Raw genomic sequence first — 12847 nt, forward strand, 5'->3', positions numbered from 1 at the left:
AGATTGCTTGCCGATCTCTCAATTTATATTGTGTAAATGAACTTTCCAGCTTGATAACAGTTACTTATTTTCATATTTTATCCATTTTCTGTTTGATTTTATTTCCCATTATGAATTACCTACCTATCATTCTTTATCAGCCCCCTTCTCTTGGCAGCATACTCTTTGGATAGTAGTTGAGATATGGGAACCTCTACTTGGGACATGTCGGAACAGAACCATGTTGTATCAGCAAAACTAATTTTCAATGTCTCGGCTATATTGTGGATATATTCAGCAGAATTGTGACCCATTCCTAAAATTATGATATTAAAAACTACAATATATAATTTTAATAAAGCGATTATTCATTATTTTGTTATTCTATCAGAAAACCTTTCATTTTTTAGCATTAATTATTAACGAAATATGAAAATTCTGGTACCCAATACATTGGATACATCGGTGCAAACAAAGTAGATTTTACCCAGAAGTGAGCAGGACATCGAATGTATTTCTAGGACATGAGCAAACTTTTGAAAGAAAACAAACACATAGAAGAAATTTCATATATTGTATACCAACCTATGTGTTGGTAGAACTCTTAACCGAATTTGCAAGCAAGGTTTAAATTCCAGGCATCAATATATAATTCTGTAATACCTAAGCAACATAGATAATACAGGCATTATTCTTATTTTAGAATGTTTCACTCGTGCATAGACATATCCTCAGCTTTTGAGTCGGCCATAGCGCTTATATCGCCATAACAGTGACGGATCTTTATTATGATCATTATGCTAGCACCTTCCCCTACATGAGAGCATTATTCAAGTCATATCCATCGGAAGGATTTGATAGTTTTTACCTCTTATGGAAGGCACTACCCAGACGTTAGAAGTTTGAAAAAGGGTCGGGAATAAAAATCCAACTCGTACACAACCACTACGCCTTCGCTTTCTTAAGTTTAAATTCAAAATCTCTCAGTAGATGTCAATATCTCTCGAATAAAATTATCAATTACCAAACAGTTAACCAACTAGAAACGATCTCGTTGCGAGCAACGAGAGGTCTTCCGTCCGATTCTGAAAAAAAAAACAACTCGTAAAGTCGAGCTGAGAAGTGATTAAAAATTTTGGTCACAAATTGAATCCAGGTCGCCAGCGTGAAAATCCAATCCGCTTTTTTCCCTTTTTATCCCCAACGCACTAACCATTACGCTATTGGGAGTACTGCTCTAAATGTACTTGTGTATACTTTTGCTACAGTATACCTGTCTAAGAATTATAAAAGACGGGCCATTATTCATAATTTCGCGCCAAACGCCACGTTAAATCTTCGCGCCTTTTCTTTGGACTGATCTATTAAATAGGTGTGATAGCTTCAATGAAATTAAGAAAAAAGTACGTTCTCATAGCCTACATTTCGAGGTTTAGAAAATATATTTAACACATTGTACACATTCTATAGAAAAGTAACACAAAAGCACTGAAATGACTGTAATTTAATTTTTTTTTATTTCCCGTCTCAGAAGTGAACTATGCCGATTAGTTACACTTTCATAAAAAGGTTGAAATGTTTCCCCGAAAAACATGCCTGGCTCTACGACAGTCAAGGAATCAGATACCATTTATGTTCAATAACTTGATTCAGATCTTTGAGAAAAGAATGTTAATATTAATAAACTCCATTAGACGGTCTTATTAAAATGGTTTTATTATTTTTGTTTTTTCTATTCGTTTAATATCACACAAGTGTGCATGGGAAAAACGGTGGTTCTACGTTTTATACTTACTATGTATATGCATCGATATTGTTTTTTGAAAAACTATACCTTATAACTATGATTTAAGATATGTTTTTCCGTTTTGCAAAACAAATGATAATAGGTATCTCTCATTTGCACATTTAGTCTTTTCTTTTTCTACTTTGAGAACCAACCAAAACCAGTTACAGAGGACGTTTGAGAAGACACTGGAATAAATCTTTAGTTTGACACAGAATTGTAACGTAATTACTACGTGATCTATTAACGCGCAAACCATTAAGCTATTGGGAGCACTGCTCTAGATATACTTATGCATACATTTGCAACAGTACACCTGTCTAAGAATTATAAAAGGCGGGCCACTGTTGATAATTTCGCGCCAAACGTCACGAGTTAATATTCACGCCTTTTCTTTGGACTGATCTATTAAATAGGTGTGATAGCTTCAATGAAATTAAATAAATGAAACGTTCTTATCGCCTTTATGACATGAGATGATACCAAATAAATACTACTACTACTACTTTATTTTATTTCAACGTTAAGAAGGTATATTTAACACATTGTACACATTACATATCGTATCTAGCCCAGTTACACTAAAGCAGTGAAACGGAAATAAAGTTTTAAGATTGACACGTAATTACAACGTACTACTACGTGAAAGTCCAAGTAGTTTTTTCTATTTCATGTATCCTTATGTCAGAATGGTTTAATCAAACGCTCAGCTGCCTCCATAAACCCCTACTCGCGAAATGGCGGAATCAACAGAGACAGCCGCCATCTTGGGCCCGCTTCAGATTTTCAAATATTAATATCTAGCGTTCAGATTAACCAATATTCAAACAACTTATATAGTAAGCTTATATAGAAGGGTCTCTATTAATATTCCAAAAATCAATGATAGATAATGGAAAACAAAAAAGTTAGAAAATAAGCTTTTTTCAATTCGCATCTCCTAACGATAGGAAATATTGACGACGAACAAAAGGTCGCGTCCTGGATAGTATCTATCACGATCTATAATCCCTGAAAGTTTCACATTGATATCTTTTACCGTTCTTGAGATTAACTGCAGACAAAATTGCATTTTAAAATCAGAAAATTGTCCGTAACTTGGCACCAGAGAAAAATTTCCAAAAAATCTCTAGGATAAAATAACTTCAGATAACAACACATTGTTCCTGCAAATTTCATGAAAATCCATCCAGTAGTCTTCGAGAAATCGCGTGCACAAAATTAGATGGTCAGAAAAATAATAATAATAATAAGAAACAATAGAATCGCTATAAGGTCTTCCGTGAAGACGGAAGACCTTAATAAATAAAATTACAGCAAACACTTGAAAAACTAGAAGATGAAAATTTGTATTAGTGTATGAAATTTGATCAGGATATCTTGAATAGTGATGCAGTTCAATTGCTTACATCAATATGTATCAGCATATGAAGTTAATGATGACATTAATTTAGGACAAGAGGTCCATGTGCCACATCGCTCACCTGAGCACACTGGCTAGGAAATAAAAGCAGAAATCACTTCAGTATTGAGAAATTTACAAGGGGGTGGGGGGGGGTCTGGAATTTTAAACTACCAACTACCTGATGATGCTTCAATACAACAAATGCCTTTGCTGTTTTTGAGCAGATGATTTTTTCCCTATATACCGGTATTCATTTGCCCCCCCCCCCCCCAACATTGTGGCCCAGCCCTACCCCTAGGAGCCCTCATTTGAACTAGTATGACTTTGTACTACCTGAGGATGCCTTCATATCAATATGATTAAACATGGCTTTTCTGTAGTTGGGAAAAAAATTTCCTTGATATTTCTGGGCAAAACCTTGATCCCCAATCGTGGCCCACCCTACCCAACCCCTACATCCCGTTCATGCCTTGAACAAACTTGAATCAACACTATGTGAGGATGCTTACATAAAGATATGACCAATCATGGCTTTGTGGTTCTTAAAAAGAAGAGTTTTAATAAAAATTTCCGATGTATTCATTTCTAAGGAAAACTTAAATCGTCCATTGTGGCCCTGCCCTACCACTAGGGGTCATGATTAAAACAAACTTGAATCTACTGGTACACTACCTGAGGATGTTTTCACATAAATTTCATCTTTTCTGGCCCAGTGGTTCTTGAGAAGAAGATTTTTTCTATATATTCCTATGTAAATCTTTGATCGTCAGTTGTGGCCCCGCCCTACCCCCGAGGGTCATAATTTGAACAAAATAGAATCTACACTACCTGAGGATGCTTCCACCTAAGTTTCATCTTCACTGGCACAGAAGATTGAAAAAGATTTTTCCAATATATTCCTATGTAAAACTTTGATTGTCAGTTGTGGCCCCGCCCTATCCCCGGGGGTCATGATTTGAACAAAATTGAATCTACACTACCTGAGGATGCTTCCATATAAGTTTCATTTTTACTGGCCCAGAGGTTCTGGAGAAGAAGATTTTAAAAAAAATCCTATATATTCCTATGTTAAACTTTGATCAGCCCCTGTGGCCTCTCCCTACCCCCGGGGGTCATGATTTGTACAAACTTGAATACAAACTTGAATCTACACTACCTGAGGATACTTCAACATGAGTTTCATCTTTCCTGGCCAAGTGGTTCTTTCTAAAGATTTTTCCTATATATTTCCATGTAAAATTTTGATCGGCCATTGTGGCCCCGCCCTTCCCCCGGGAGTCATGATTTGAACAAATTTGAATCTACACTACCTGAGGGTGCTTCCATATGAGTTTCATCTTTCCTAGCACAGTGGTTCTTGACAAGAAGATTTTTAAAGATTTTTCCTATGTATTCCTGTTTTAAACTTTGATGCCCCATTGTGACCCCATCCTTCCCTCGGGGGTTCATGATTTGAACAAACTTGAATGTATACTACAGGAGGATGCTTCTACATGAGTTTCATCTTTCCTGGCCCAGTGGTTCTTGAGAAGAAGATTTTTAAAATATGCCATTAATTTTTTACTAATTTATAATTATCTCCCCTTGGAAGAGGGCTTGGTCCTTCATTTGAAGGAACTTGAATCCCTCTCTACCCAAGGATACTTTGTGGCAAGTTTGGTTGAAATTGGCCAAGTGGTTCTTGAGAAGAAGATGAAAATGTGAAAAGTTTACATAGACAACGACGACAGACAACGGACAAAGCCCTCGGCTCGGGTAAGCTAAAATTATTTAAAATTCTTAAACTTTTGCTGAATTTAAGCAGAAACACTTTATAAGAGATACTGTAGAAGCACAAAATTTCGTGGGCATAAAATTTCGTTGTTTTGTCACCAAAAATAGTAATTTACAGGAGGCTCATGGGCCACATCGCTCACCTGAGTACAATTGCTAGGGAAAAGAGCAAAAATCAGTTTTGCAGTTTACCTGGACAGGGGGGCTTGAATTTGAAACTACCTGATGATGCTTCCATATCAATATAATAAATGACTTTTCTGTTCTTGAGCAGATTTTTTTCCTATTATTCATTTGAAAAAAAATTGACCCCCCCTTCTGGCCCAGTCCTACCCCCAAGGGCCCTCATTTTAACCAATATAATTTTACACTACCTGAGGATGCTTCCATATCAATATGGTTAATTATCGCTTTTCTGTTCTTAAGAAAAAAATTTTTCCCTCTCTATCCCTATGCCCAACTTTGATACCTCCCATTGTCACACTACCTGAGGATGCTTGCATTAAGATATGTCCAATCATGGTTTTGCTGTTCTCAGAAAGAAGACTTTAAAAGAATTTTCCTATGTATTCTTTTGTTAAACTTTGATCACCCATTGTTGCCCGACCCTACCCAGGGGTCATGATTTTAACAAATTTGAATCTACTCAACCTGAGGATGCATCCGTATAAATTTGTGTAATCCTCCCTGCCAATCCGAAATGTATTGTAGTATCCGGTGGTTAGATTTGGCGGTGTAATTTCCATGCAGGGCACCGCTTAGTAGGTCAGATGTATTCCAGAAAGAAGACTTTTAAGGAATTCACTATATATTCCTATGTAAAACTTAAATCGTCCATTGTGGTCCCATCCCATCCCAGCGGTCATGCTTTAAACAAATTTGAATCTACACAACCTGAGGATGCTTCCATATAAAATATGATCAATCAGGGCTTTGCTGTTCTTAAGAAGAAGATTTTAAATGATATTTCCCTATATATTTATATTAATCATTTGAGAAAATTGGTTGAAAAGTTGGTTGAAATTGGCCTAGTAGTTATCAAAAATGTGAAAAGTTTACAGATAGACATACAGACGGAGGCTAGACAAAATGTAATCAGAAAAGCTCACTTTAACCTTTGGCTCCGGTGAGCTAAAAAGATATTTCAGAACCAGCATAAAACATTTCACTGAAAAAAAAATTAGCTCTGTGTGCAACCAGCATGGAAAAAGGGATTCTAACTTTACAATATTTTATATATTTCAAAAGGGAAAAATTGATCATTTTCTTCTAAACAACAGGCCCATGGGCCACATCGCTCACCTGAGTAATTTGGAGATGCCGTTTTCTTTTTTACCAGAATTCTCTCCTTGTAATACCTATTGTGGCCATATCCTCCCCCTTCACCGAGTCATGATTTTAACAATTTAGAATCAACACTGCCCCAGGATGCTTCCACTTAAGTTTCAGCATTTATGGCCCAGTGGTTCTTGAGAAGAAGATTTCTAAAGTGATTCTGCTTTGTTAACTAGCACACTGTATTTACCATATGTGTTTGACCTCGAAACACTTTACTTTCAATGTAAATGAATTAAATAAACATTTATCACACAAATGAATTCCATTAATTGCATAAAAAGGAATCATCAGAAACTTAATTTTGTAAATAACAAACTGACATTTTCAGGGAAAAATATACTTGAATAAAGGATGACTGCACTTAACACTGTGTCTGGGGTCTTTTTCGGTTGCTTCTGTTGCTTTTGAATCTTGACCCAAGTTCAATTTTATATATTTATTACAGAAGTCTGTCAGTCAATTTGGCACACAATTTAAATGTTTAAAAATGATTTTAGACTATAATGTAATGACTAATTTCAGTTTTTGTCCTTATGGCTTTCCAAATACAGATCATTCACACTTACCTGCCTTTGATTGAACATTATGTATGCATGAAAGGCGGAGCTAACATATAAGAATGGAACTAAAATTCGACTGGATGAATAACAATGAAAATACGAAATCTGTATTTTTCATCTTCCTATTATTATGTATGGTACAAGTACATTAATTACAAAGACTTTAAGAGTATTAGACCATCCATGTAATTAAAGAATGTTTTAAATCGGTGACTTACTATCTAATGTGTTCGAGTACAGTGTCCTAGTTAGCACAAAACTTGCTAACAATAAGTCACGTGACGGAATTTTGTATTCACAAAATTACCTGAGGAAAGATATCACGTGGTGAATTATAATATTTAACGTGTCACAGCCCTTGGTTACAACAGAGAGACCGAGTGTAAGAAGAAGCAGTTTTTTTTTCTCTTTTAAACAATGAGCGCATGTTTGTCTATTATTCTCCTTTTTACAACATTACTAACGCAAATATACAACTACTGTGCAAAGGAGAACAATAGACAAACTTGCGCTGACTATGTATAACGTCAGTAAAAAAAGTGGGCGTCCTCATTATCGTACGGAGATTGAAGAAATTGCGTTGATCCCCGCCTTAGTAAACAGATTTGTACACCGTAAATACATACTTCTAATTATTGTAATTAAGTAAAGTTGTAGATTAGATGTTGATCATTTCTGCAATTAAAAGAAAAATGTCTGTTTTGAAAGTTTATTATGACGCAAATTTCCCAAATCTTTAAAGGCAGTTATCCTTTATATGTTTTGACCTCAAGACACATTACTTTCAAAATGTATAGTAAACAATAACTACTGTTCAGTTCTGTGGAATTTCAAACATTATTAAATTATCTCGCTTGTGATTAGCAGCATTTCATTGATTGGCATTAAAAATGGCTTGTCCTTAATCACATTAATTTAGTCTTCCTACAATCATTTGGAAAACCGATTGACACTAATTGTGCTCCCAATATTTAAGCCATTATATTTTATATTCCTTTGGAGTAATTTTTATTCAAAAACGTCTACATAGAAAGAAAACACTTGCTTGCTTTTGCATTCAAAAATATAGTCGACTCTGAATCAGTTAACAATAGTTAACTTCCATCCCTATATCCTAATGATCTCAAAACACAAAACATCGGAAAATCCTACAAACAAAATGAGTCAGTATCAGGGACAAAAAGCGGACCTCTGAGAAAACCAGGTTGGATCATGTGCCTAAGAGGAGTAAGTATCTCCTATCGATTGGTCAAACTTGTTGTGAACCCTTTTATTGATCAGTAAACGAGTATTCCATACTTAAATAACATACAAGAGGCCCATGGGCCACATCGCTCAGCTGCGTAGCTTTGACCATGATGTTCTTTACCAGATTTCCCCATAGTAATACATATTGGGACCCCACCCTACCCCACGAGTGATAATTTGGACAATTTAAAATCAACACTACCCCAGGATGCTTTCGCATAAGTTTCAGCTTTTCTGGTCCATTGGTTCTTGAGAAGAAGATTTTTAAAGATTTTTTCCTATTTATTTTATGTAAAACTTTGTTTCCCAATTGAGGCCTTACCCTAGCCCCGGGGTCATGATTTGATTAATTTAGAATCTTCACTAACCCAGCATGCTTCCACATAAATTTCAGCTTTCCTGGCCCAGTGATTCTTGAGAACAAGACTTTTAAAGATTTTTCCTATATATTTCTACGTAAAACTTTGATTCCCTATTGTGGCCCTGCCCTACCCCTGGCGATCATGGTTTTTAAAATTCAGAATCTACACTACCCCGGGATGCTTGCACATAAGTTTCAGCTTTCCTGGCCCAGTGGTTCTTGAGAAGGAAATTATAAAAGATTTTTCATATATATTTCTATGTAAAACTTTAATTCCCTATTGTGGCCCCACTTAACCCCTGGGGGTCATGATTTCAACAATTCCGAATCTACAATACCCCGGGATGCTTGCATATAAGTTTCAGTTTTCCTGGCCCAGTGGTTCTTGAGAAGATTTATTAATGATCCCACCCTATTTTTGTCTTTTCTTGATTATCTCCCCTTGTGAAGGGACTTGGCCCTTCATTTTATTTATTTATACTCCCCTTTACCCAAGGATGCTTTGTACCAAGTTTGGTTAAAAATAGTCTAGGGGTTCTTGATAAGAAGTCGAAAATGTGAAAATTTATAGACGGATGGACGGACAGACAGACAGCTAGACAGACTGACGGACAAAATGTGATCAGAAAAGATCACTTGAGCTCAGGTAAGCTAATAAAAGCAAATATTTTTTGCAAATTTTATGTACAGTCTGATAAAACGCGACAAAACGTGTTAACAGTCAGGATCCTTATGATGACCTAATTTTTTCAAAAAAGATTGATTTTAACAAGGCTGCTGAATTTAGATAGAAGGAAGCCACCAGGACTTGCACTCTTGTCTCTACAACCCTATCTTTCATCATTTTCAGAAAGTATAGGTACATGTACTTCAATTTACAAGTACATGTACTCAGGTAATTCATACCTTTTAAATCCATCCCCTCCAGTATATTGAGCGCTATCAGCGTTGTTATACCCTGACCATTTGGGGGTACCTCCCAAACTTTATAACCTTTGTACTCAGTACTTATGGGTTCCTCAAAGGTGGTCATGTGACTTGCGAGATCCTCTGTTGTCATGACACCGCCATGGTATTGTACTACGTCAATTATCGCTTTAGCTATTCTCCCACAGTAAAATCCTGCTTTCCCTTGAGTGCCAAGTTCCTGAAGGATTAGACAGAAATATTCAAAATATCAACATCACATCCAGTGGCTGTCATACGGTACCTTTAGGTTCAATATAGAAAATACTTTTTCAAGCAAAGTATTCAAAAAATTTGAATACACAAGTCTTCATCTCTTTTTTGTTTCAGACTACGGATGAGGATGTATATTAGATTATCTTACATACGTCCCTTGATAGTATTTGCCGGCTTTGGAACATTATAATAGTTATTAATCTAATATGAATATCACAGTAAATATACCATTCCAGTACAATTTATCAAAATAATTATGATTGTGAAATTGTGAATGTAGATGTAAACACTGGAATTGGTGTGAATTAAATGTGTATTGTATAAGGATCGAAAAATATAAACAACGTTTTTATCATGATCACATGTATGTCTTCTCTAGTTAACCTCAACTTTTGATATTTCGATATTGCTCATTAGTAACTTAATAAAATAAAGTACTTAATTCAACTATACAAGCATTAAAATATTGAATTAACCTGTGTTCTCAAATTTAAATTTTGAAGTCCTTCTAAAAATACGTAATTTATTCAAATATATATACTTAATCTGTAATAAAGAAACCGTGCTTTGTTAAGAAGAGGGGCAAGTCAGATTAAGAAATACCAATGACTAAAAAGTGAAAAAATATATACATGCATGTGTAAAAATATTACTTTTTTGTAAAATACAAACATAGAGTAAGGACCATTATATCCTTAGAATAAACTTTTATGATAAAACACTTGTGTCTTTCCGACAAGTATTTTAATCCCATTTTTTCAAAGGTCATATCACAAATTGATAAATTAATTGATTATTAAACGTCGCTGTCCTTTTTAGTTGTGTAGTATGGTTGTCAGGATCCAGGGTTTATTTCGTGTTCAACAATATTAAGAATTGTGCATGCCTAGAAGGAGGGTGTGAAGCATATAATTTGTCTTAAACCAAAAATATTTTTCTATAAATTACTTTTTTAGGTTCTGATCTAAGCAATTTCTGAAACCTGTTTTTTTTTTCAAGATTCAAACAACTTGTTTGGTTCTATTTTTATCAACTTTCACTTTTTGCGTCATTGTCTTTAAATCTAATTAATCAGAAGAAGTTGGCAAACAGCATTAGTTCATGTACTGATGATCAAGAGGTTAAACAGCATTATCTCCTCACATGTCGATCTCCCCTTGTTAAAAAATAAGCTAAACGTGCCCCAAAGGTTTATGAACTTTGTTTCAATCGACTTATGACATAAAATGTTATTTTAAATTAACACTTTAAAGAGGATTTTCATCAAAGATGTCGTTTAAGTTACCCTTTACTCTAAATAGGAGGTGTGCAACAATTATTTTAATTTGTTAATCTTTCTTACATTGTAGACACTAACATCACTTAATATCAATTAAAATGAACATGCTACTAAGTGTAATTGGCAGCCATTATCTGATCAGACACGTAGTATTGCCTTTGAATCTATCACCTGCGCTACTCAGATGCCCTAAAATGGCATGTGAAATAAAGTTTTCAGCAAAGAAAAGGAGCGTACCATGTTTATGTAGTAGTAGAAGAAACTAGAACATAACGCATATAATTTTCAAGACACAGTCCTTTACTCTTGTTATGTAATCCCTCTGCCGATACTCAATATACTGCAACCAATAAAACCTCTAATTTTAAACCATGTGATTCTCAAACGTCTACCTACATGTAACCCCTTCCAGTTAAATAAGCATAAAGTATGTTTTATTTTTGTGTGATTATTTAATGTTTAATGATATATCTCAAGGTAATTATTTAAGGAGGGATTCTTTTAAAATTTATAAAAAAAAACTTTAAAGGGGCATGGACACAGTTTCAGCTAAAATTTCAAAATTTATATTTCCATTTTTACAAATATCTTACTAGGGTCTTTCTAATGATCATCAAAAATTTGAACGTCAGTTGTCCAGATACAAGACAGATTCAGAGCTCCAAACCTTTGTTATGTAAACAAGGTGTGTGTCATGTTTTTGTTTCCACATGATAATATACTAATATATGTTCGTTCAAAGTAGATAATTTCAAATAAAATTAATTCTAAATACGATTCGACAGTTACTATTGATTTGCTGAATTTCATTAAATATGATATATATGAAAAATGATATGATAAATATGATATTTTCTATATGTAAACAAAAACAAGGCACGAGCCTTGTTTACATTATGAAGAACTTTAAGTTCTGTATCTTGTTTGTTAATCAATAAATTATGTTCAAATTTTTGCTAGTCAATAGATGATGCCTTAGGAAGGAATTGTAAACATTAACACTGGTTTAAAAATTTAGTTGAAACTGTGTCCATGCCCCTTTAATTCACAACTAATAATTTGAGTTCATAAGATTTGTTTAACGTCTTTCACTTTTTCAAAATTTTAAGCTTAATTCATTGTGAGAATCAGAAAGAGCTATTTTCATACACCACCACTCCGCCGAAAATGTAGTCCCTGCTAGACTTCAAACTCAGTTCGCCAATACTGTTTTAAGATGTATCCTTATGAGGAGTAAAGAAAAACATTATAGTTTTAACCCCTTGCATCTTATGTAAAAGACTTTTCAAGAAATATACTTTGAATATTTAAAATTTCATCTAGTCAGAAACAAGACAAAAATCCCTCGATTTCGATTAATTAAGATTGATCTCGTTGCTTTTGCTTCATGTTTCCTGGATGAATTGAGAAAAAGAAAGACACGATTTAAATGATACATTATGAAATAATAATTAAATCTATCATTTTTTATGCACTTTAAAATGAATCTTTCCTTAATGGTAGACACTCACATAACTTACTAGTGCTAATTGTAACGGGGACCGTTACAGATGTTCCCCAAACGCTCCCCAACTCCCTTTTATAGTCATATCCCCTGTAAGCGTAATTAAATAAGACAAACTTTATGCATTTGAGACTTTAACAACGTTTACCCAAAAGTGTACCATGTTCATTTAAATTTTATCATTGCACACTTGCGCATGTGAATGCATGTGCGTAATGACCATATCATATTTTCTACACAATCTATATATTTTAATATGCTAAATATTACAGTATTTAATCCAAAATTATTAAAAAAAACGCTCATTCAAGTGTATTTTTGATTTTACCCATTTCACGTGCACGCACGGGCATACATAAGCATGGTGACCATACCTTCCTAAAGTCCATTACATCTATCTATGTTCTAAATCCCACCCAGTTTGGTTGAAAA

General features: G+C 34.5%; 1 protein-coding gene across 1 annotated transcript; it reads right to left on the minus strand.

Moving 5' to 3' along the window:
- Positions 1–11: 11 nt before the first annotated feature.
- On the minus strand, positions 12–9592 carry LOC134257219 (glutathione hydrolase-like YwrD proenzyme). The gene is made up of 2 exons (XM_062739862.1): positions 9357–9592; positions 12–295 (listed from the first exon to the last, which is right to left on the minus strand). Exons 1-2 carry the CDS (start codon positions 9508–9510, stop codon positions 120–122), a joined length of 330 nt encoding a protein of 109 aa, XP_062595846.1. The 5' UTR covers positions 9511–9592; the 3' UTR covers positions 12–119.
- Positions 9593–12847: the final 3255 nt, after the last annotated feature.

This window comes from Saccostrea cucullata, unplaced genomic scaffold (assembly GCF_032062105.1).
Source record: "Saccostrea cucullata isolate Sc308-1 unplaced genomic scaffold, CSIRO_AGI_Scuc_v1 ctg15342, whole genome shotgun sequence".
In the NCBI taxonomy this organism is placed as follows: Eukaryota; Metazoa; Mollusca; class Bivalvia; order Ostreida; family Ostreidae; genus Saccostrea; species Saccostrea cuccullata.

Excerpts from the sequence above, each read along its gene's own strand:
- LOC134257219 (XM_062739862.1), bottom strand. The coding sequence starts at position 9,510 with ATGACAACAGAGGATCTCGCAAGTCACATGACCACCTTTGAGGAACCC. Across the intron at positions 296-9,356 it reads GGAGGGGATGGATTTAAAAG|GAATGGGTCACAATTCTGCT; the intron begins GTATGAATTACC and ends TCATAATTTTAG.